Genomic DNA, 25,439 nt, shown 5'->3' with positions numbered 1-25,439 from the left:
CTTTCCCTGAAGAAAAGAGAGACAGAAAGGTTAGTGAGTTAAGAAGATAAACTGTACTGTCCAGATTGGAGGTCCTTTGTGGAAAGGCAGGGAAGAACAATTTCTAGGAGGCTTAGAAGTACTGAGGTTCCCTGTATGGAGGGTAAATAGGTGTGCTCAGTTAGCTGCATATGGGAATAGTTTGTTAGTTATTACTTTACAGTCTGTTTTTCACTCTCTAAAATGCTGGTCTTCTCAACAAACTCCTGTTATTTTAGGAAGACTGGGTTATAACATAATTTCTTAGCATAATTTCTGGTGGGAACCAAACTAGAGGTCCCAAATACAAGGCAGGCCTGCAAAGCTAATGGCAGTCAGCACAGAAGAGCTGAAGCCCAACGTGTGGAGTCCAACTGTGTGATTCCCCCCTGGGACATGTCACACCTTGAGGTTTAAGAAGGGAGACACTTCTGACAGATTAGAGTCCAGGGATCAGAAAAAAGCTTTGGGTAGTCCCCAGCTGTAGCTGCCCACTCTGAATCAAATATTTACCAGGCCAGAGAGAACTGAGTAGCAGCTTCTTGGCTCAAAGGTCTGGTCCTTGATCAGGAAGAAAACTGGGCTGTAAGACCTGCTCTACTGTGTCTCCTATGAAGCTGAATACATTCAAAAGAAGAGAGCAAGATCCATTTGAATGCTCTGATACAGAGATGGGTCTTGCTGCAAGAGAAGGGAATTCGGGACCGGGAATACTTTTCACTGAAAAGACCATGTTTTAAGACAGCACTCAGTTAAATTGAGTAATTGGCAGAGTGAAGGTCTATGGTTTCTCAGGTGGAGAAAAACTCAGCATCCTCCCACCCCTCTTGAGCTTCTGTCTTCTTTCTCTTATTCTTCCTTCCCTTTTTGCCAGAGTAAGATCCTTTCCACGAGCAAATTCTAGCTGGAGACCTCCCTGTTTGCAGGCTATTGCAAAAGCAGATGAATTATGAAAAAAAATATAAATATATATAGAGAGAAATAGTAAGTGACAGAGTTTTAAAATCCCTTTCAGCCATGTGATTCCCTTCTTTCCTTTTTGGCCTCAGCTGAGACAAATGAAAAGCTGAAGCAGCATCTTTGGTACTAGCAAGCCTCCTGGAAACTCTGAGCTGGGCAGCAAGTGGAAGTAGGGACACCTGAAGCAACCAGAGAGGCACTTCTGGGGCAATCACCCTTTTGCAGTGTGCAGGAGGCCAGTGCTGCAGCTGAGAGAAGGCACAGTGCCTCAGGTTTATTTCTGTTCATATCCAGTTTTCCTGATACTATGCAGCTTCCATTAATCCTTCACTGCAAACCCTTCCAGCTCAGAAAGCTCTCTCAGCTACCTCTGCAATTCCTCCTCTGAAACCATTTTTCTTACTCACAGGAAGTCTGTCCTCCCTTCTGGAAGCACATGCAGCAGCTTCATCTCCCATGTAAGCACTTGGAAACAGCAGCTTTATGAGACCACACTACCTGGTGTAGACTTCCCTGTCCATTTGCCTACCTCTCCTTTCACCTCTGCCATCATCGCCTGAATTAAGCCATCACCTTAGAATTAAGCAGCGTTTTATCATCTCTGAAATACGATACAGGGGAGTGGAACTGATCATCTGCAATCACTACCTACTGAAAAGTAGCCTCTGACATACCATCCAACCTGCAATATTGCCTGGAAAACATGCCACCATACAAAGCCTTTTAAGAACCCACGTGCTTATAACATGTCACAGACTAAGAAAAAATAACATGTTTCAACTTATGATGCATATTTCTAAGGATGCCAGATTGGGACAGTGCAGAATAACATTACTGAATAATATGTATTTTACAATAAATAGGTAATAGCCTCTAATAGTAGTACTTACTCTCTTTAAAACATCAGCAACTATTGCTAATTACTTTTTATACTATTTTAGAATGCTTGCTTTGCCTGTCTTAGTGAATACCAACTCTAATGATAAAAGGGATAACAAGAATTTAATGAGTATATTAAGATAGTTCTCAAGCTATCTCAAATATGAGTAATTACAGTTTACAGAGAAGTACATGAAAAAGATGATGTTGGGATTTGCATTTCCTTGCTTTAACATCTCTGTTTCCTAGGATAAATTTGGTTTCTTCTTTCAAATCCACATCTTCATTAACAGCAGAAAGTTCTTTGCATATGGATTGATTTTGCACTGCCCTTCAAAAATAGACTGGATCAGCTGTATCTTTTCCAGCTCTGCTCCCAACTGAGTGTCTTAATTGGAAAACGCTTTATCTATGACCTGAAAAGACATATCACATCAAATGTTGTTTCTGGGGTTTTGGGGGGTGGGGATGGAGGAGTCTGTTATTTTAGTAGCCTGTTAACAGAACGATGACCTGATGGAATAATTCCAAGCTATGAAAACCACATTATTAAACCAGAAAATTGAATTAATAAAAAACATGCTAGGATGCCAATGGAAGATGTGCTCTGTAAAGGCAGTACATTCTCACTGGTGCCTCCTGCTCAAGTACACACTGTGGCACAAAGTACAAGTTTGTTTCCCACCCTGCCTCAGTCTAAAAATTCAGGAGCTGTAAGTATTTGCATTCCTGTGTCTAGATGCTCATTTTGGTAGAGCTGCAGTCCCCAGGCAAGGAATGAGTGAAAGAATGAACATGGCAATTTCCAGGACAGGTCCCAGCACCAATGATGATGCAAAGCTCTCATCCTATTACTCAGAGACAGAAGATCCTGTCAGCAAAGAGCATGGACATGACAGCTAACAACTTGTTAACCAGTGTCACTTTCATGTTGCACAGACTAATTTTAACTCAGCAATCTTTTGTTCAGCTTTGAGGAGCCTTTTCAGACACTACAGCTAGTGCCATACTGTGAGTGCTGAAGTGACCAACACACCCTTTGAAGAGGTGATGTGAAAAGGAGGGGGTGCTTGCACAGGCACATTTGATGCTGCTGTAAAATAGCCTCACATACCCATCACACACCAGTTTGCTGTGTTGTGTCCTGTGGGAGTTGGTGTTGTCTTACAACTAACTTGACTGGAGGTGGGAGAAAAACTGTGGCCTGGAGAGGAAGAACGACCTGCAGCTTAAAGAATACTTAGGACTGGCACATCGGCCAAGTCAGGTCTGAATTCAGAAGAGGAGGCAGGCAGGAATATGGGGGTTGGGAGCTAAGTTTCAAGCTGACAAACATTAGACCCCAAACTTGCATTTGCCTAAAGATGGAAGCCATTAGGAGCAGCTGAATGCAGGAATATTTTCTATTTAGATCTTTACTCCCTTTTATCTGCCCAAGTAATGTATATCAACATATTTTGTATGCTTCATGAAAGATCTTATATTGTCATAAAGAATCAGACAATTTCAAGCCTGCTGTTCACTTCGGCCAAATCTTGGCCCCTTCACAAACTTTCAGCTCACAAGCTGTGGAAAGGTTTGGTGAAAATCTAACTGTCCCTCTAGAGAGAATAAGGTACTCAGCCTTTGTCTTCTTACCAAGTTTCCTGTATTTACCACTTACCATCCCTCTGCAAACACAATGCCCAACTGCTACCTGCAGTGAGTAATCCAGGCTCTTCCTATGCCTGGAACACCTTTGCTCCTTCAGCATGGCTTTGTGGGGTTTTTCTAGGCCAGATAACTCAAAGGACAGTGTAAATTCATTCACCCAATTGTACACAGCTGAAAGGAAGAGACTATAATCCTTCTGAATCTTGCTAAACCTCATCTATACTCTGAAATAAAAGACTAAGAAGCAACCCTTATTTTAACATGCAGCTTCTCTCAGTGACTCTGTCCCATGTGAGATTATACAGCAGTTTAAAATCCAGCTGTTGTATTTAGCCTTGCAACCTCCCACATTGGCAACTTTCATGGCTGCACTGCATGCTGTGTTAAACAGCCATAATTTCAGTCATGTTTTCAAATGTACTGATTGCTGTTGTGGTCAGTTGCTCACCACAAGCACACCTCCCTGGAGTACCAGAATCCTATTGTATGGGCATGTGCAGACTCTGGCCACAAAACCTCAGGTTTTTTAGTCTGTGGAGGACACGGAGCTGAGTCTCTGATGTTCCACCAGTTCCCTTAGTATTTAAAGCCTGTATTTCCAGGGACTCTGGAAAGCAGGTATGGGTTCAGTGAGTCATTGAAATCACAGACTATAGTATCTTGAAGAATTAGTTACTGTGGGGTGAAGAACTGTTGCTTCTACTTCAAACATATTGCTATGGATCCCAGGGCAAGTGACAGGCAAGTGTCCTCCCCAGATTATGGGAATACTACAAAACGTTGCCAGCATGTCAAAGGCAAGGATATTTAATGCAAGTATATTGCTTTTTGTTCTATTTGCTGAAAGCAGAGGTGCTAGAAGAAACTTGGGCAAAGAAACTGGGCTGATGTCAGGGATGAACTGCTGTTCTTAACCCTGCTCACCCCATGAGGAGTGAGGAACCAGACCCAGGCTCTGCTGTCTGTGCTTTTGGCTATTCTAAGATCTTGAAAAGGGACCTGCCTGAACAAAGAAACAGAAGGGCCAAGGTGCATTTTGTCTTCTTGTCACAGATGGGCAAATGGGAATTTAGGGAGAACTGAAGCCATTATACTCTTATGTATCTTATGGTGGTAGACAGAGACATCCCAATGTAGATGAAATTTCAGTCTTTACGAGTGAAGTACATAAACACCTAAAATGGGATCCTACCTAACATGTACAAAAAGACTCTTTGTTCTTGTATCAGAAGATGGCGTAGGAGAAAAGACTGATACCACTATCAAGGGACAGATCTTTGATCAACTTATCCTGTTAAGTTTAGGTAGTAAAAGCTAGTCTCAAATTAGTATTTTCAGAATACATTGCATTACTCATATTACTCAGAAAACTTTCAAGTCAGGAAATCCTTTTATCATCTTCCTGCTGCCATGCCAAGTTTCATATGAATAAGAAAAAACAGCCTTTATTGTCAGAATCTATCAGCATGCAAAAATAGACCCATCATCTTACTTTAGTCTTAAATTCAGTGGAGGCTCCAAATTCAAAGAGAAACTTCACTATATCATTGTGGCCTTGCTGTGCAGCAAAGAACAGAGAAGTCGCACCTGACTGTAAGAGAAAAATGTATTAAAAAAAACCCCAAACACGTATGACACTTGACTGAAGTATATACATTTCAAATAAAAAAAGTATTGAGCACAATCAGTTGAGTATCAGCTCAAAAGACATGGTGATTTTGAGTACTCCAGAGGACACCAGGTATCTTAGGTCAGCTTTCTTCCAATTGCACTGAAAAATCTCTCCAGCATCATACATTTGAGTGAAATCCAAATTTCACAAGGGGCTTCTGCACAGAGACCTCTCAGGATTCACTCACTTCCACCCAGCAGCCAGATAGTGAAAGCAAGCCCAGAATGAGAAAATAACAGGTTTGCATAACAGAGAACAGCCAAGTTGAAAGCAATCCCTATTCTAGCTCGTGATACGATCTGAGACAAATAAGAGCATGGGATGGATCAGGGTGCAGGAAGACGAGGGAGGTGGTGAATTAGTACAGCAGAGGTCCACCCTGCTTCACTCTCCACCGATAAAATGTGACTGCTGTTGGCATAAGTCATCCTTGCCTCTTGCAGCAGCAGGTTCCCAGCCAGGCAGGCAGCCTTCAAGCAACTATAATCAGCCCTGCAACTCCTGCTTTTCCTTAACTCACTGAATTCCTCTATTTTATACTAGCTGTATAAAATACTGTCCTTAACATGTGAGTAAATCAGGACCCCAAAAATGAATGTGCAAGATTGTAATGGCTGGATGGAAAGAAAAAAGAAAGTAAGAAAGAAAGGAAAGGAAGAGAGGGAAAGGGAGGGAGGAGAGGGAGGAAAGGGTTTAGCTTCAGAACAGTGCCATTGATCTTTAGGGCTTAAATGCCATCTGCAAGAGAGTGATTTTGGAGGCTGTCACTGTTTCTCTTTTTGTTGGCTTGCTGAATCAGAATATCCTGAGTGATGTCAAGAGCAGTTCCATAAAACTGTTCTCAGCTTTTCCTTTTGTTGCTGCTTTTCATGCCATGTTTACCTAAGGGAAGGGACAGGTTTAAATACATATTTTGTTGAAACAGGACCCCGCTGAAAGACACTGACAATCAGAGTTAGAGCAAGTTTAGGCCAGTAAATGCAAAGACACTTATGTCATTGAACACGGCATTCACTGACTCAGTAACTTGCAGATGTCAGCATGAGATTAATGCTCTAGTTCCAGGTAACCAAGGAAAATGAGAATCACTGCCTTGTACTGTTGAAGAGACAAGCATTCTGCTGTCCTGCACTGCCTGCTGCCATCCCATGGCACTGCATGCCCTCCTTACACTGCTCTTCTCTTAGGACCAGTACAACTGTGGTGGTTCCAGAGCAATTCTGCTGTCTGTGTAGCTGGCACACAGACCAGAGTGGCTGCAGGTGCTCCTTACAACCTTCAGCATGGAGTATGAGGGGAAGGCACTTTCCCGAAACCAACCACTGATGTTCTTTCCACAAGCAAACATGTCGTGGTGGGAGAAACAGCTTGAATGCAAAGCACAGATGGAGGGAAGGGTATACTCTGAGCTAACTAACAGGTAGAAACTCTAAAGCATTAAAGAGACAAAATAATCCCTGGGCTAGCAATGGCATCCGCTCCATTTTAATGTCCAGACTCTGTAAATCAAAAGGGAAAAGACTTATTTTTATAATGTATTCCATCCAGAGGGCTGTAAGAAATGTTTGATGAATTATTTACAAATGTACCCCTGGCATCTCATTTTATTTTATGAACTCCAGACATCTGGTTCTTTTATGTACTCAGGAGAACAGACCCTGTTTTTACACACACTACATAGCAAATAACAAATAAGCAGTTGGCAAAAAGCAACAGACAACATTCTCATTACTTCTAACAAAATTAATCAATCCCTGTTTGAGTGAAGAACTTCTCCTACCTCTCTCTGCAGATTGATATCTGCTCCTTGCAACACCAATTCCCGTGCACAATCTATGTGGCCATAGTAAGATGCTACCATCAGAGCTGTGGTGCCCAGCTGGGAGTAAGGAAAAACAAGTCAGTACCTTCAACAGACATGTCCAGCAATGAATCAGGCTGCCTGGAAGAGACAGCTTCTGAAAAGCTGAAGGAAGCTTATGACCATTGGAAAACCTACCATCATTTCAAATTGACTATGAAGAATACTTTGCAAATAAGCAATTAGCAGGTGTTAAAGCAAAAACATTAGAGACTTGCCTGTGGTGTTAAGGCCTGACCATTCAACACATATGCCTGCTATGACTTCTCCTTATTGTCCCAAAATAAGTCCAACAAAAATAGCAACAATAATTTCCAGAAGAATAACCTTAGGCACAGGAGCTGAGTGACTTAGCTGAGTCACTTAATTGTGAGTCATAGCCAGGAGTAAGGTCAGGGTGATTTAATACCAGTTCCTTATCCAAATAATGACAGCAAACTCACTCTGTGATTCTTCATCCTGTATGAGAGAACTTCCCATACCAGAACTATGTGATCAGGTTCCCTCAGTACCCCATAAGGTCACTGCTCCAGTGGAACAAATGAGATTTAAGTTATATGTATGTGGTCTATGGACCACATGCATAAGGATGGAATCTACCCTTCTAAAACATTCACACACACTAGTTCAATGTAAAGAAGGAATGTATGACGTTACAAAAATGAAGCATGCAGCTTATTTGTACAAAAATATTTTAGTGTAGAAAATGTGTAAGCCTGATATAATTAATAAGTCAGGATATTTTAAAATGTACTCTAAAAATGCTTGATTGAGGTTAGCCTTATTTTGAGGAAAAGTGAGGAGCAGGGGACCTTATTTCTTTGCATTGATCTTTCTCATACATACATCATACCCTCATCTAAACATCCTTTGTCTTCCTGTCAGAATGACACTTATGGCATCAGCTCCAGAAGTACTGCAGGAAAATAGCTGCATACAGAGCAAAAATGAAATGGAAATTAAAAGACAGGTTAAAGTAAATAGGCTTAGAAGATCTCTTGCACTTTGAAGGTATTCAAAGTGAGAGAAGCTGCAGCAGGTTCATGCTTCAGGCTGGAAGTGGCACTAATCCTGTATAACACAGGCATAACTCTCAGTAAGTCAGTCCCAGAACCAAGGAAACCTGGGAACTTCTCAACTTTGGTTTTCCCCTGCTTTTTGCCATAGCTTATCTTTCCATGTATTGCAGGCAGAATAGCAGGACATACCCATTATCTGTGTTTTCAACTAATTTCCAATCTCAAAACTAACTTCAACCCATGGCAATTACAGTAAGGAAGTCTCCATGAAATCTTTCTGTCACGTTTCTGGGCTCCTCTTTGCTCAGAAATTGTCCTGTGCTTTCCTGTTGGTGCCAAGTCCAAGAGATACTGGGGAGGGGGGAGGAAGAAATTAGGAGGCCGGCAGCTCTTCTGCCAGCACCACTGGGTGCACAACATCACAGAGTGAGAACAGATGCACAACAAATGCAAACTTTTACATTGCCTAAATAGAAACTGTGCTCAAGGGTTATTTAAAAAACCCTCAAAACTAACTCTGAGAAGCTCTGCTAGCTGAGAGAATCATTGCTACTTGGGCTTAGTTGAGTCAACTCTTCATTGTGATCTATTACTACAATGACATATCCTTGCAACGAGAAGCCCCAGGTGCTAGGATCTGTGTTTTGAGTGTCACCACCACAAATAAATGTGTAAGACACATTTTTGAGTGCTGGCAAATTCTTAACCCCTTGCCACTGATGTCAATCATCACGCACTTTTATCTTGAGTTTCAAACTCGATTCCTGACAAGAGAACGTTTTAAATCATCCCCAAGTGCCAGAAGACTCTCAAACATCTCACATTAGATCCCTGCCACACCCCCAGTGCAAAGGGCTGTGGAAAGCAATGTAAAGTCAGTACTGCGGGTGTGCTGTAGGTGCTTTATGTGCATACACTGTCTTTGCAGTCCACATCTACTCGCCCACTGTTCAGCAGCAGCTGGAGGAGAGCCAGGTTTCCTTTCCTTGCAGCCCAAAATGCAGCATTGGCAAGTGGTGTTTCTTTCTGGTGGGGAAGAAAAGAAAAAAAAAAAAGGAGAGGAAACAAACACTTTGGAAGATGCACTGGACAAACACACATATGTAAATTTTGTATTCAAAGGAGGTAATTTTTAGCTTAGTGTTCTGTTCTTTCAAAACCAGAGCACAGAAGGGAAGCTAATTTAATTTCTGTGAGCAATAAAAGAGATCAGGCTCCCTATGCTCATGTTGTTTCAGGTTTTCCCTGTGTCCATGGCAGCCTATGACTCTTAGCTTGCTCCGTAATAAGAGACAACAATGTTAGTCTGGATCCACAGGGAGACACCACAGAAAACCATGTACTAACTGGTACCTGTATTGCCCACTTCTGGGTTGGGCTGGGCACAGTTATGAGAGGCTGAATCATCCTGCTGACATGTCCTGCTGCAGGACATCCTCCTGGGTTTCATGATATCTCTCTGCCATCTCCTTCTTTCCAGCACTTCAAGTCCCAGTACAAGAAAAATATTGTTCATGCATCTCCCATGCTGTTTGGTCTGCCTCCTCCCTGGAATTAACACCCTGAAACTGTGAGCACATGAGTTATCTCCTGGATGATATTAGGGGGAAAAAAAAAAAAAAGCCCCCAAATCTTACTTTTTTATAGATCTACAGATTCATTTAGAATCATCACAGAATCACAGAATGGTTTGGGTTGGAATGGATCTTAAAGATCATGTAGTTCCAACCCCCCTGCATGAACAAAGACACTTCCCACTAGACCAGGCTGCTCACAGCCCCATCCAACCTGCCCTTGAACACTTCCAGGGAAGGGGCAGCCACAACTTCCCTGGGCAACCTGTGCCAGTGCCTCACCACCCTCAGAGGAAAGAATTTCTTGCTGATGTCTGATCTAAATTTACCATTTTCCAGTTTAAAGCCATTACCGCTCATATTATCCCTACATGCCCTTTTAAAAAGCCCCTTCCCAGCTTTCCTGTAGGTCCCTGGGGCCTTCTCCAGGCCTAACCCCAACTCTCTCAGCCCATCTTTACTAAGTATGCAAGGCAGTATATAAGGCAAAATTGGGAAACTCTGACATTTAGGTAACACAGGCTAGTGTTACACAAATTGGTAGCAATACAATACTCTTTTGAGGCTTTCTTAATCCTAGAAAAAAAACCTGACACTGTGACTTCTGGATAGGAGCAAATTATCACTGCCCCAGCATAGGAGGAGGACAGTGCAGCAAAAAAAGACACAGACTTCACTCCTGACCTCCCTTTCTGACCCATGCAGGCAGCTGCCAAAATGCCAAGTTTGGAGGGGAAACAATGCTGTGATGGCCACAGCAGGCTCATGATACTGATTTTTTAATAAGGCCCCAAACCACCAACAGTTTGGTAAAGCATCATTTCACTGATAGTCACCTCAGACCGAAACAGTGTCAACAATACCCAGAGGCCTTGGTCTCCAGTAAATCCTGTCTTCAGGATAACCCAGAGAGTGTGCAGGGTAGATATAAAGGGCAATAATTCTGCTTCAGAAAACGTCATACACACTTCTCTGCCTCTAAATGTCAATGGCCACATGAAATGTGGTAGAGAATCAGGACTGAACGGTTTTATGGTTGATACTTAAAATGCACAGATAGAGTGGAGCTTAAATTGCTTCCTTCACTGACATGTGAGTAATAAACCTCACAGAAACCAGCAGACAGAAGACCAATCCTGGGTGAATCTATCCCAGATCCATCACTCTAAGCACTTTCCATGGGTTGCATTTTTCATATTCATAGTTTGGAAAACTGTCTGCTGCTTCAGACAGGAGCGGTTTCAACTATTCCATAAATTATAATACACTTCCCATAAATTGATAGTGATGTGTCTTGTACCAGAAAAAAATTTGCAAGCACAACAGGCTAAATTCCAATCTTCCTTTTACAGCTAATACATTTCCCTTGATGACTCTGTAGATAATGTTGATCAGACTAGAGCTAGCAGATGACACTCTCCTTGCTGGCAAGGCAGTAGTGTTTTTCTGTCTTTACCCTTACAACCAGTAGAAGTTTATGTAAAAACAATTGACCTAAACACACAGTGGCCTGTGTTGCCCTTTTTGCTTTTATTTATCAGGCAGATAATTATTAATAAAGCCCATAGCTAGGAACATTGTCTTAATATCTTTCTTATGGTATTCAGCAGAAAGCTGCTGCAAAAGAATGATGTTTAGATCTGACAGCATGGGAAACTAATTCCTCACCTTTGATTGTCTCACCCTCTCCCTAAGAGTTTTAGAAAGCTTTGGGGTACGGCAATATATCCAAAGAGGAAAAGATTTATTTCATCCAGCCTGGTTGTCACTGTGAGGGTACAGTAGCAATGTGACTGCAGTTTATGATGCCTACCATACAGCAATACCTTTAGCAATTAGGTAGGCAGGAACTGGAATCAACATTCAGAAACTATTTACCTGCTTCCATCAGTTTACGTGCAAGAAGAACTATGTTACTGGTGTCACCCTACCCTGGAAGTAGAAGTCCAAAGTCTTCAGCCTTCAGTCATAAATTCCTATCTCTTTGGTTTTTTTTCCCCTCCCTGCAATTCCTACAGTAACTCTCCTGCAAAGTTGTCCTCATACTTGGGATCAGATCCAAGGTATGGAAGAATTCTCACATGCATCAAGGACATGAAATCAGGTTTTTCCCACTTATGCTTTTGACCCACTTAGGAATGACTGCTATCAGTGCTTGTACTTTCCCCTCATGCCTCTGCGTGGCTGGGGATTCCTTCTATAAAACCAGAGTATACAGCACACTTAAGACCATCAATGATGAAGTAATTAGATAAAAAAAGCAAGCAGTAATCTGAGTGATCTGAGTAATGAAAGGAGTAACAGTAATTTTACCTGCTAACACAAAAGGAATGTGCCAAATCATAAGAACAACTTGGGCACACTACAAGGACAACTTCAAGGAGCACCATGTGGCAACTGCTCTTCTGCTTTCAAACCAAGGATTTCTACCTCTGTGCTCTTGATTTGCAGGTGATACCAGCAATGCTGAAATCACTAGCAGGCAAAATGTAAAACACTGCTTTGGGGAGCAATAATTAATTGATTATTTTTTGACCAATAAATGGGTTTTACATTGCAGAATATGCCAAAAGCTTTTACTGCTGTTTTCCATTTATGAATTCAATCTTATATCATCAGATACTTCTTCAGGAGAGATTATACTGAATTTCAAGAGATCATGCAAATTCATGTAGTTCTTATTATTAAGCTGGTCCTAAAATCTCCTTAAAATAAACAACTGACCCTCAGCATTGAGAGTTTGGGAATGAAACATAATGAACATGTGAGAGAGGGGGGGAAAAAAAAAAAAAAGTGATTAGCTAATAGCTTTGGTGAAAATAACATGTTTCATTATGTCATTTGCTCCAGCATCAGCAACTTTCAGGATACAACTTCCTCCACTTCATCAAGATCTCTAAAGCATTAGTTCAAACTCTGGCTCTGTTACTCAGTTCAATTTGTTTACATGCTTTTATGAGAGCCAAAGATGAAAAGCTGGTATTATATTCATGCTGTACTGACATCTAGCAAAAAAAAACTATTAAAAAATGGCCTGTAGGAATCTTATAAATCTGACAAGGCTGTTTCTGTGCAGGAATACAGAAAAAATAAAAGGCAATAATGTAACTATATGTGCTATCTGAGGAATACTGAGGAGGTAAGTATCATTTAAATGCTGTGATCAGCACCTTCTGCTCCTTACCCTGCCTTTGACTTGCTCTTTGCAGAAAAGAGGCAGGTCACAGTGGAGTAACAGCTGAAGAGGAAGAGTTGCTGTTCTTAATAAGTTATCTTAAAGATGAGAGAAGAGGGACAATATGCAGACAGAAAAAGAGAAGAAAAAGAGAAGTCCAAAAGGTAGTGGAAGAGGAGAGAAAATTCACGTGTATCAACAGTGAGAAAGAAAGATAAATGCCCCTTCATGGGTAAGTAGGGTAATAAGATGGAAAACATGAATAGGTAGTGGTAAACAGAGACAGCAGGAGTCCAAGGCAAGTGCAGTCTTCTGAGAGAAAGTGACAATGCCAAGCAAAAAAACACAGAAAAGAGAGAGAAAGCAGAGGCAGGTTGGGGCTGTGGGGCTGCAGTTCTCCACAGTGAGCTACCCTGAATGGCAGGACTTGGGGAAAGATGAAGTAAGAAATAGGGCACAGAGAGGGAGCAGATAGGGACAGAGCAGGGTGGATACCTGTGGGAAATGAAGGTGGGAAAAGCTCATAGAGACAGAATGGGGGAACAGAGTAAGAAGAAAAACGTGAAGCAAATAAAGGACCAAAAAGGGGGTGACCACAAAGATTTCACCATCTTAGTGTAAGGCTTACCTGCCCTGTGAGCAAAGGCACCCTTGTTGCCTGCCACACCAGGGCTTTAGCTGCAGGTGGAAACCACCTGCTGCACCACCAGCATGGCAGGGACACGGTGCTGTGGGCACTCCCTGGGGGGACACACACGGGCAGGAGGGAGAGGCACGTACAGGGAATCACACAGAGCAGTGCAACTCCAGCAGTATGGCAAAGGACTGGCAGAGAGCTGGTGATCAATAGGAGAAGGGCAAGCACAGCATCCAGAAAGTGCACGACCAGGGGGAAGATGGACATCTAGCATAAATGTTATCCATGAGGATCAGTAAATTGCTGCTTGCTTCTCTCTTTGCCAGCTGATTTTATTAATCCTGTCCTCAGATCAAAAGACTAGTTTCAGGCGACTTTTTGAACATGACTGCTCCTGCCTGGTTTTGGATGGAAGAAGCATAAACAAGTGACAGGCATCACTGACAGAAGGGAGCGAACCGGCCTGGCTTCAGTGACCACGGCAGCCTGAAACACTGAAGAGCACGGGTAAACGCTGCCTCTCAACTCTTACACAACCAGAAAAGCGGAGAGGAGGCTCCCGGCTGCACCAAAACCCACAGGGCAGAGCCCGCCCCCCCCTAAATCCGGCCGAAAGCTTCCCGGAGCGCTGCGGGTTATGTAACACGGCCCGCGCATCCCTTCGGGAATGCCAGCTCTGGGGAGCACCCGCTCCATCAGCTGCCACCGCAGCACTCCCGGGGCATCCCGCAGCCCGGGAAGGACGCTTCCGTTTGTCCTTCCTTTCGGCATAAACCACCCCCGTTTCTCCTATTAAAAACCCCACAACATTCAAAGATAACCCCCGAATCCAAGCCTATGACGGAGCATCAGAGGGGCACGGCCGGCACCGAAGCCAGAGGCGCATCCCCCCCCGGCCCCTCTCCCCGGCAAGGCTTAGTGCTCACCCCCTTCTGGGCAGTGTTCCCCTCTGGAGGCTCGGGGGGAGAAGGCTGGGGAGATAGGGATGCTCTTATTATTATTCTTTTATTTTTATTTGTATTGTTGTTATTATTGTTATTACTATTTTTATTATAGCCCCAGCTCCACCCTTGCTCCAGCAGCAGCGCCCCAAAAAGCAAGGCCCCATGATAGGAGCCCACACTGCTGTCACTGGTTCCGTCCGGTTTTCTTCTACGTTTTCTTTCAAGAATGTGGCCCAGAGACAAACTAAGACTTAAGAGTGTAATGCCTGAAAGAGCAATGGGGAAGGGTCAACACTTCTGATAGAATCCAAATGAGAGAAATAAGATATCTCTGCTGAGAAAAATCATAGAATCATAGAAGGGTTTGAACTGGAAAGGACCATGAAGATCATGAAGTTCCAGCCCCCCTGCATGGGCAGGACCACCTCCCATGAGACCAGGTTGCTCAAAGCCCCGTCCAACCTGGCCTTGAACACTTCTAGGGAAGGGGCAGCCACAGTTTATCTGGGTAACCTGTGCCAGCGCCTCACCACCCTCACAGGAAAGAGTTTCCTCCTAATGTCTCAACCTGATTCTCCCCTCTTCCAGTCTTGATCCATTGGCCCGTGTAAAATGTCCCTCCCCAGGTTTCCTGTAGCCCCTTCAGGTACTGGGAGGCCCCTATAAGATCTCCCCAGAGCCTTCTCTTCTCCAGCCTGAACAGCCCCAACCCTCTCAGCCTGTCTTCATAGCAGAGGTGCTCCAGGCCTTTGATCATCTTTGTGGGCCTCCTCTGGACCCTCTCCAACAGCTCCATGTTCCTCTTATGTTAGGGGCTCCAGAGCTGGATACAGCATGCCAGGTGGGGTCTCACAAGAGTGGAGCAGAGAAGGAGAATCACCCTGTTGGCCCCTTTGTTTTAATGAAAAAACAAAAAAAAAAAAAAAAAAAAAAAAAAAAGAGATACCTGCCAAGATCTTCAGGGACTATAGGAATACTATTCATCTAAGGAGTAATGACTCTCCCTGCCCTAAAGCTGAACTATTCACATACAAAATACTAGGAAAAGGAAATCTTAAAAAAATACCAAAAGGCAGCATTGCAACACAAAGCTGTAGCTAAGGATGAGACCAGGTCAGCATCATCAGGCCTCTGCTGCTCAGAAATAGAACTGAAGTGGTACAAAACCCAGAGACCCCTACCCCAGCCCAGGTCTCCTCATGGCAGCTCTTGTGCATTTCAAAGCTCTTTCCCCTTGGTATCTGGGCAAAAGGTGTCAAGAAGGTATAGTTGTGAATACCCACACTGCAGCTGCACCAGCATGTGGGGTGAGTGTTCCCTCACCTCACGTGTATCCAGCTGTCACCATCACCATCATCTCCCGTGGGTGATGCACTCTCATTAGGAAGCCAGTAAGTTCTTAAGGGCTTAATTTTAAGCCTTTAAAAATGAACAACCATAAAAGCAATGCATGTCCTGTTTTGCCTGGCTGCTGCAGATTTCATTCAAAGTCTGTGTGATATAAAGTAGGCAAAACAGGGCATGCTCTGGTGAGAGATTCCTGAATTTCTTTGCTATTGTTGGTTTAAACTGAACCCTTAGGGATTTTCTTCTTTTGATGTGCACGCATAAATCCTGTTCACAAGAAAATTACCCACGTGCATTGAGAGAAAATACTCGCACTAAGATCCAAATAGTTATTCTACAGATCTGCAAGCAGAGGATTTTCTGTAGATTTTTTTTTCCTGAGGCAATATTCATCTGTTCATACAGTAAAACAAAATGTGGGCAAGCAGATGAAAGCTGCTAATAGCATAAGCTCATCTAAGTCCGTATGGCCTGCTGTGAACCTCACCTTTTATTACTGAGAAAATCATACAAACATAGATGATAATTCTGATGTTTTCTTACACTTAAAAATACTCAGTAAACTCAGTAGGTTGCATAGTGAAGAGTCATCCTTGCTCTGATCCAGTTGCACAGTGATGGAAAATATTACTGATCTGCACACACTCCCTGCCTCACTCCTGGAAAATCCCTGTATTTAATCAATCTATTGTGAAAAAACATGCCAATCTTTTCTCATTCGTCAGCCAAAATGTTAAATTTTCTGACAAAGACAAAACAAAGAAACCTCTAGATGGACAAGAAAAAAGGAAACTAACGCAGTACAGTTTTTTAGGATTTCTGTATTTATTTTAGATGTCAAGAGACAAACTTTCAAGTGCCTTTTTTAACTTGCTCACAAAATCTGAAATTACACATATTTTCAATTACACATGGTGTCCTGTGATTTTGCTGGTTTCATATTCAGGTGCAATAATTTGTCAAAACGGTTGAATTCAGAAAAACATATGTAAGGTATGTTCTTCTTCAGTGACCCTTTAAAAGGTTATCCCAGAAAGCATTTAGAAACTATTGGCTTTGGTGTCTATCTCTATTGTTACACTCAACATCTTGTTTATGAGCAAAAAGGAAACACACCTCATACATACATAAACCAAAGAATTTATAGTTAGTATAGCTGCATCTTAGCAGTATAATCCAAGACTCATTACTGAAGAAGATATAATGATGGCAGAAAAAGAAAAAAATCAAACAAGTCTATGCAAAAAAAAATAAAATACAACAGTTAAAAATTATACACACTTCCTAGTTTTTACTCCTTCCCCCGATACTACATTCACCTTTCCCGTGCTCTGCTTGGTCATAAAGTTGGTGGTTTCATTCTGGTGGTGGTGACTTGGGTTGTTATGGTGAGCTGTCAGCATCTGGAGTTGGTTGCTGTTTAGCCTGGAGAAGAGGAGACTCGGGGGGACCTTATCACTCTCTCAGCTACCTGAAGGGAGGTTGCAGTCAGGTGGGGGTCAGGCTCTTCTCCCAGGCAACTAGCAACCACAGGGCATGGCCTGAAGCTGTGCCACGGGAGGATTAGGTTGGATATTAGGAAGCACTTCCTCGTGGAAAAGGTGATCAGACACTGCAATGGACTTCCCAGGGAAGTGGTGGAGTCACCATCCTGCAGGTGTTTAAGGAAAGGCTGGATGTGGCACATAGTGCCATGGTCTAGCTGATGTGGTGGTGTTAGGTCATAGGATGGACTTGATGATCTCAGAGATCTTTTCCAGTCTTAATAATTCTGGGATTCTGTGAAATACACTGTTCATGTTGATGGCTTCTTCTTCCTCTCTCTAGGACCTGCATAGGGTTGTGTTATACATTTGCTAACATGCTTTTACATGTTGCTCTTTCTTCACTGCTCTGCAGCTCCACATTACGACCAAACATAATACACGTGGTGGCTTCGATGTTTGTTAAATATTCTTTTTTAATTCCTTTTTTTTACCCTTAAATCCGTTTTTTTCCAGCTCCACGTCTGTATTTCTGTACAAGCTGTTTATAGCTGTGGGGTCACCATTGCCAAGCTTGTGTCTCACATCTTACCATCCCTTGCCCATGCTCAGGTACCCTGCCATCCTGTGTCACCACATCTTAGTCACACCAGGCCTGCATTTGTCTGTGCTGTGTTGTTACATTAGAGTGTTAAAGCCACGGTGGTACTATATGAAGGTAAACAAAAGTAAATCAAATTACACGTAGCAACTTGATCAACGAGAAAAACTACTGTTGGAGCTAAACCCTGTAAAAAAAAAAAAAAAAAAAGTTGATGGAAGGTAAGTCTGATGAGCCTCAGTCCTGAGGCCCTGCAAACTCCGTGCCTGTTACCAGCAGTGGGAATACAGTATTTTAGGGCTACATAGTTATGCTACCCACATCTCCCCTATTCTTGATTCTTGGCAGGGTGCTTAATGTTGCAAGACATTTGAACTGGCTGGAATTTGTTACCTGTTTGGCACAATTCGTCTGCAGGGCGGCAGGTTGCATTCCAACCACCTGATATTTCATCAAGTGACTATTTCAAATACCCTTAGTGGTGCTGTTAGTACAAAACTGAAGGCTATCTAAAATGAATTGATGGAGCAAATGAAACTATTGCCTTTAAAAGCTGATCCAACCTTTCTGTGGATGTCACAGACAAACCTCACCTAAGCGAGAAAAGTTTAGGCCCAGCTGTATATGGAGAATTAAAAGAAGCGGCACAAATTTTTGATTAGCCAAAACATTCCTTTGGACACCTGGAGCCAAAATCTTCAAGTTTTTATGCAAATACAGACATTCATTTCTATTTGATTTTAAAAATAGCAACCAACAAGCAAATACACAATGAGAAATGTCAGGGAAGAGCAATATGTTTGCTTCCTGTGTATGTAAACAGATCAATACATTTCAGCAGAGTACAATTCTCAGTGTCAGTTTTGTAACTTCAGTGAGCTCTGATATGGGGCTCTGCCCCCATCTCGAGAACCTATTGCTAAATGGGACTGCTGTCTTCTAGACTCCAGAGCTCTTTACTGAAGGGTGTACCACACACCGTATCTGGGTAACTCAGGAGATACTGCATTGACAAATATGTTTCTGCAATCTCTTTTCCCATTCCCCATATGACTCTATGTCCATACTATTGATGCATTTGCTTACAATATCACCTCTGTAAAGACCATTCATGGAAGCCTGTGACATTTATTGTCTGACTGTAACATTTTTTTCTAAAGATTTACAGAAGGTGGGGATCTTACTAGAATGTTATTGAGAAAGACCTGGACAAGCTGAAGTGGGCTGAGGTGAACCTCATGGGGTTCAACAAGGCTCAGGGCAGGGTCCTGCACCTTGGCCAAGACAACCAGAGATATGAATACAGGCTGGGGAAAGACATGGTAGAGAGCAGCCCCTGTGGAAAGAGACCTGGGGGTACTAGTGGATAAAAAGCTGGACATGAGCCACCGATGTGCAATTGCAGCCCAAGAAGGCCAACAGCAGCCTGGGCTGCATCCAAGGAAGTGTGGCCAGCAGATCAAGAGAGGTGATTCTGCCCCTCTTGTCTGCCCTGGTGAGACCTCAACTGCCGTGTTGTGTCCAGCTCTGGAACCTCCAACACAAAAAGGATGTGGACCTGCTGGAGCGTGTCCAGAGTAGTCATTTAAGATATGCCACAAAAATGATCCAAGGGCTGGAGCACCTCTCTTACAAAGACAGGCTGGGGGAGTTGGGGTTGTTCAGCCTTAAGAAGAGAAGGCTCTGGGAGGCCCTTATAGGAACTTTCCAGTACCTGAAAGGGGCCTGTGAGAAGGCTGGGGAAGACCTGTTCACTAGGGCATGTAACAATAGGACAAGGGGTTATAGTTTCAAGCTAGAGAAGGGTAGATTTAGGTTGGATATTAGGAAAAAGTTCTTTAATATGAGCATGGTGGATCACTGGAACAGATTGGAGGTGTGGTGGGGGCCCCGTCCGTCAGAGACATTTAAGGTCAGGCTTTATAGGGCTCTTAAGCAATCTGTTCTAGTGTGACATGTCCCTGCTTATTGTAGGGGGGTTGGACTAGATGACCTTTAGAGCTCCCTTCCAACCCAAGACATTCTATGATTCTATGATTTCAGCTGTCTCTGCATTATCTTCTTTCCTGGGACATTTTGTTACTTAAATATTAAAAAAGGGTAAATAGGTGTGTAGGCTTTTCCAGAAATAAACTACTTTATCTAAAGATTAAAAAGAAAAGGCAATTTAAAATGTACATTGGACCAATATTCAGCAGTTTCAGTTACAAATTTTGAAGCGTGATTTTACCCAGAAAACAATAGCATAATCCCTGGCTACTGTGAAGAGCAAATTGTATTTCAGTTTTACTAAGGGTATAAATCCTCTCTACCACTGTAGTTTTCTCTGCATATTTTCAAAATCCTGGGTCATTGCCTTTTAGATTACTGTTTTGTGTTTCTGTCTATGGGGCAGAAACTGCTCTGGGGAGTGAACTGAGGTGGCCAACTTGGACACCACCAGCTATTCTGCTCTTCCAGAAGTGATGTCTGAGTAGACCAACAAGTCCAGCTGCTTGGTTAGCTAAACCAGTTCATGCTGGTCTCTCTGGGGATGTCTACATTAGTGTTTCAGTCTGGATGAGAAGCACACTTCTGAAGTGAATCTCCTGGTTGTCTCCTTTTGCTGTGCTGTTGTGCTCATTGTGAAGAGATCGTGTGGGTTGCAAACTGGATCCATATTTGATCTAAGCTCAAAGAATTTCTCCAGCAGCAGACTTGGAGGACTGCAGCTGCAAATGGTTACCCATATCCTGGGACTGAATGACAGCCAGTCTGAATTAAAAAACCCACACAAACCCAACACAAAATGGGTACAATGTAGGCCTCAGCACCAGCTGTTTGCTCTACAGATCCACTCCTGGTAGTCATCATTACTTGCAAATTACAGCCAGTCAGTAGATTTTTAAACAGTTTCTCTTGATGTATTCATTACATTATAAAAGAAGCAGGATGGTCATTTAATTTATGCCTGAGTTTAAATAATGAAAAACCATAGGAAGACTGTAGCAAGTACTCTTCCAGTTGATGGTGAAATGGTGGGATCTTTTCAGCACGTTCATAGTTTTCTAAAACATCTTGTATCATCTTTTCAATTACCTAGAGTCACTACTTTTACTAAACTGCAAAATCTTCAAGTATGCATTTTAACTGGAATGGTGAAATTTGTGAAATGCCAACACTTAAAACAATTTAACTAAAGCTAATTGTCTTATAGTACGAGATAATAATTAATCTACTTTTTTTTTTTTAACAAAAGAAGACAGAAATCATAAATGTGCTGCAAATAAGTTGTCTTAGGATTACGCACGGCCAGTTAATGTAAGTTTTCCTTGTTCAAGGAATTCTATTTAAATCATCAGCAATAACCTTGATAAAGCAGTCTGTAAAACAAAGGATTTTCCATGTGGTCTATAATTTACATTCATCTTTCCCTTGCTAAACTGTAGCATAACAAGCTACATGGGCTGTTTCTTGTATCGATAATATTTACAAAAATACAGGCCTATTTTACTAAAACTAGTGTATAAAGAATGTACTTTGAGTTACTGTTTATTTTGGGAGATACTCTCAGAAATTAATAGTGACTAGAGAAAGAGTAAAAATTAGTTTAGAAACAAATCCTGCATACTTCTTAGGAAAACTGTACCAAATATTTATGTATCACATAAACCTTTTAAAAATAGAATGAAGAATTTACAAATCTGGACCTGAAAAAGGAAAACTTTATCTAATAATAGAAATTGTTTACCCAAAATGTTCACAATTGCCTGCATTCATCCTTCTAGGGAGCTGTTACCTTGAATCTTTCTTTTCACTCCTTTTGATGAGGCCTCCTGTGATATCAAATTTGCTGGTAGAAGCTGGTGAAGGGACACTTGGCTGCTAGGGAGCACGTGACTGTTACTAACATCATTCAAGTGGACCTTTGAACTGATGCCTGGGATAGTGACCTGGGAATCAGCAAGAAGTTTGCATTGAATAAGTAAGACAGAATAATTTCCACAAGTAGTCATTTGAGTGTTTTGATGAATTTTTTCTTTTGTTCTCTCTTTTCCATTTGTTCCCAGCAAATTAATGCTTTTAGCCACAGAGATTAAGGGACATGTCAAGGAAGTCAATGAAAGAACTACAACTACCATCTAAGACCAGTTTCCAGTCCAGTATAACCACCAGCATACCATATTCACTTTAGTGTAGATGCCTTTCAGCTTTCAAACAGCTGAACTTAAACATAACTATGTTAGCATCTGTACAGGTACATCATGCTTTAAAATTTTTTATCCTTCCCTTTCCAGTCTTGGAATACTGCTCTTCTGAAGTTTTATTGCTTTAAGGCAGCATGTACAAATTGTGACAGAGTATTTTCTTTATATATCAGTTCCTTTTCCTGCTTATTCTCTGTGTATGTTGATTTTATGACTCAAACTGTTTACCTGCTTTCCATCTGCTTAGCCAAAGAGAAGCTGATGAGCCTGCATTCAGGTGCTCTGGGTTTGCAGGCTGTCTAATTCCACAGATGGCACTTAACTAGTTGGCTGATAATGGTGCCCATAATGCAAATGGCTGTCAGAGTCCACGGAGAAGCTAAACTTGATGGTCAGTGAACCTCTTGAATATAAAGGTATATTCAAATGAAATTATATTATATATTATATTTTTTCCCAGGCATTGCTTGCATATTATTGTATATAACTGTACTGTGGGAGGTGATGTGTGTCTGAGAACATATGGACTGCATGAGAGGGAGAACAATGCATGGTATATCTCACATGCTTTTATGGGTAGGAAAAACAACAGATTATCTAGGGTTTGCTATTTTTTCCACATATTCTAACTTACTCCTATTCTTGTAAGTGAAAGTTTTGTGTATGTTCACTAACAGATATAGAAAAAAAACACCTCAGTATAAGATACTGGGGCAAATTCTAGTTATCCTCCTAAGCCTAAGTAAAAAGATTTGATAAGGGGGGGACACAGCTGATTAGCTCTGCACAAGAACAACAAAACTTCTCTGTACTTAGCATAGAAACTTAAGATTCTTGCTATCTCATCCATGTGAGATAATCTGACCAGCAGAACCGTGTAGGTTTGGTTCTTCCTTCTCTGTCCCAAAAGCCTTGTCCGTGGACAACAGAAGCCATTGGAAAGCACAACTCTCAGGGGCCAGACACTGAGATGGCTTCCTTAGGACCTACCCCACTCAGTAAAATGACATGGTAGGTTGGTTTTATCCTCACTTGGAGAAAGCCCTCAAAGTAAGGGACCTTGGGTAAGGATGATGGGGTATAAGCAAGTTTGATAGGAGTCATCTCTATACATGCAAGTACTTACATTGCCATGTACAAAATGTATTTGATTTCCTGGCTACAGCTCAGTCTGTTCATTTTTCTCTCTTATGCTCTGCTGGTCAAAAAATCACTCCACTAACTGAAAGGAAAGAATCTGTCTAAAGAACATAGGGATAAAACTGCACGATAAAATGCGCAAGCAGCAACATTATAATATTGCAGTGCTAAGAAGGCTGAACTATCACATCTTGTAATGAAGTGCCTGACAATTAACATGGATGAAACTTATTAATAACAAAAAGCATAGATATTTTATTATATGAGTTAGAAATCATAGATCTATCATTCATAGAGAATTTTGATGCTGTATTCTACCTGTATTACGGAAATCTATTCTTGTGCTTAAAAGAGAACATAGCAAAGGTATCCTCCATTACATTTTGTGCACTTTCACAAGGGTTTTGTTCTAAATTTACTATCTTTTCCAAGTTCCAAAATTAAAAATAAGTAAAACTTAAATGTTCTTAAACTGTATCTGTTTGAATTTTTAGTTACATTTTTTCATCTAATCCTCAGCTGGAATAAACCAATATAACACTGCAGTTCCCTCAGTTGATACTGCTTAAGGTCTGGCTTCCTACCACATATGAACATTAGGTTCTATTTAAAACTTAAGAACTTGATGAAACTATGATCAGGCTAGAGCTGATGTTGAAGTAAACCTAAGGCAGTGCCTGAATTTGTGACAGCAACATTACCTAAAAATACAAAAACCTTGCTGGAAGCAGATCCCAGAAAAAAAATCCCTGTCTTGTTAATAGAGATCAGATAATATAAAATTATTGCAGAGAAAAGTATGAAATTCAGTTACCAATCCAATCTAACCAATAGTTTGAAAGTTTGTTATGAAAAGCAGTTTGCAAAGAAGTGGTTCCCATGAGGACCTGCTCATGTGACAGGGAAACTGTGGATTGCTGTTTTCCCCAATGACAGTGAAAAAAAGCAGCAATAATAGCAACAATATTAGCAAATAAATAAAAAAACCCAACAACAAAACAAGATGTGAAAAACATGAGAGTAGCTATTTCATTTTTCCCCATGTTTGACTGACAAGTCATTGAGTACAGACCATAAGGAGCACATGCTTCTGTATAAAGAATTAGGCACTATATGACAAAGACTTGTTTTCTTCTTTTTGGACTTGAAGTCTATGAGAAACTATAAAATAGTATAGAAAGCCAAGAATAAAAAGGAAACCCATTAAGAATCGAAACAATAAAGTGGATGGATTTTAATGTTGCCCATTCAGAAGTTTTTTCAAGTTTGAAAAAATAAAAAAATAAAAAAATATTGAGCTTCTTGTCCACCATCACCCCCAAGTCCTTCTCCTCAGGGCTGTTATATGCCAAGTCCTAAATATGTTATGAAATGGCAGTACGAAATGAGATGTGCTATACTGCACACATCAGTGAGAAAATGAAACAGAAAAATTATGTCAGCAAGGCTATTTTGGAACATTCTTGACTTGAAATTTCAAAACCATTCTTAAATGAGTGCATTTTAAACCAGAAAGTGTGAAAACAAATAATTATGTATAATCACAGTATTGGAAATGCCTACTAATGTAATGAATCTCTTTATGTTAAAGTAATACAGATCCAGAAACAGAATCACAGAATCACAGAATTTTTGGAGTTGGAAGGGACCGTCAATTGCCTACACTTATTCAATATAGTTCTCAACATTTGTCAAGTAACAAAGGCTACTCCTTGCAGACAGGAAGAAACAAGGAAAGCAAACCTTATAAAGATTGAAGGAAAAAGGAAGAGGGCTGGAGCACCTGTCCTATGAAGACAGGTCGTGAGAGCTGGGGCTGTTCAGCCTGGAGAAGAGAAGGCTCTAGGGAGACCATTTAGGGGCCTTCCAGTACCTGAAGGGGCTACAGGAAAGCTGGAGAGGGACTTTTTACAAGGGCTTGTAGTGGTAGGAAAAGGAGGAATGCTTTTAAGCTGAAAGAGTTTTATATTAGCTATTTTATATTAGCTATTAGGAAGAAATTCTTCAGTGGGAGGATGGTGAGACACTGGTGCAGGAGGGAATCACAGACAGACACACAGGAATCAATAAGATTAGGTTAATGCCGATTTATTTTACGTGCCATCAACCTTATATAGTCTCTTCCTGTGTCTACGTGTCCAGAATTATACTTTTCATTGGTCAATTCTTTTAAGGCCTGCCACGATCTAAACAGTGATTGATTCCTAGCCTTAAGCAGGCGCATGCACAGTCAGGACTCACTGCCTCAGTTCCTTCTTCTGCACATCTGCTTGTTTACTTCGCTGCTC

General features: G+C 41.6%; 1 protein-coding gene across 1 annotated transcript in view; it reads right to left on the bottom strand.

Annotated features, from left to right (window-relative positions):
• The window catches only part of ANKRD29 (ankyrin repeat domain 29), a 25,910-nt gene extending 15,924 nt beyond the window's left edge, over positions 1 to 9,986 (bottom strand). Inside the window, exons 1-4 of the mRNA XM_010006911.1 lie at positions 9,966 to 9,986; positions 8,978 to 9,088; positions 6,963 to 7,061; positions 5,003 to 5,101 (exon numbers count right to left, since the gene is read on the bottom strand). Of these exons, the coding sequence (XP_010005213.1) occupies positions 5,003 to 5,101; positions 6,963 to 7,061; positions 8,978 to 9,088; positions 9,966 to 9,986 (330 nt within the window). The remainder of the gene's footprint in view (positions 1 to 5,002; positions 5,102 to 6,962; positions 7,062 to 8,977; positions 9,089 to 9,965) is intronic.
• Between the last annotated feature and the right edge of the window lie 15,453 nt (positions 9,987 to 25,439).

Source organism: Chaetura pelagica, unplaced genomic scaffold (assembly GCF_000747805.2).
Source record: "Chaetura pelagica isolate M959 unplaced genomic scaffold, ChaPel_1.0 scaffold109, whole genome shotgun sequence".
Taxonomy (NCBI): Eukaryota; Metazoa; Chordata; class Aves; order Apodiformes; family Apodidae; genus Chaetura; species Chaetura pelagica.
The sequence above is the reverse complement of the archived record's forward strand: the minus strand, read 5'-3'. Positions and strand labels throughout refer to the sequence as shown.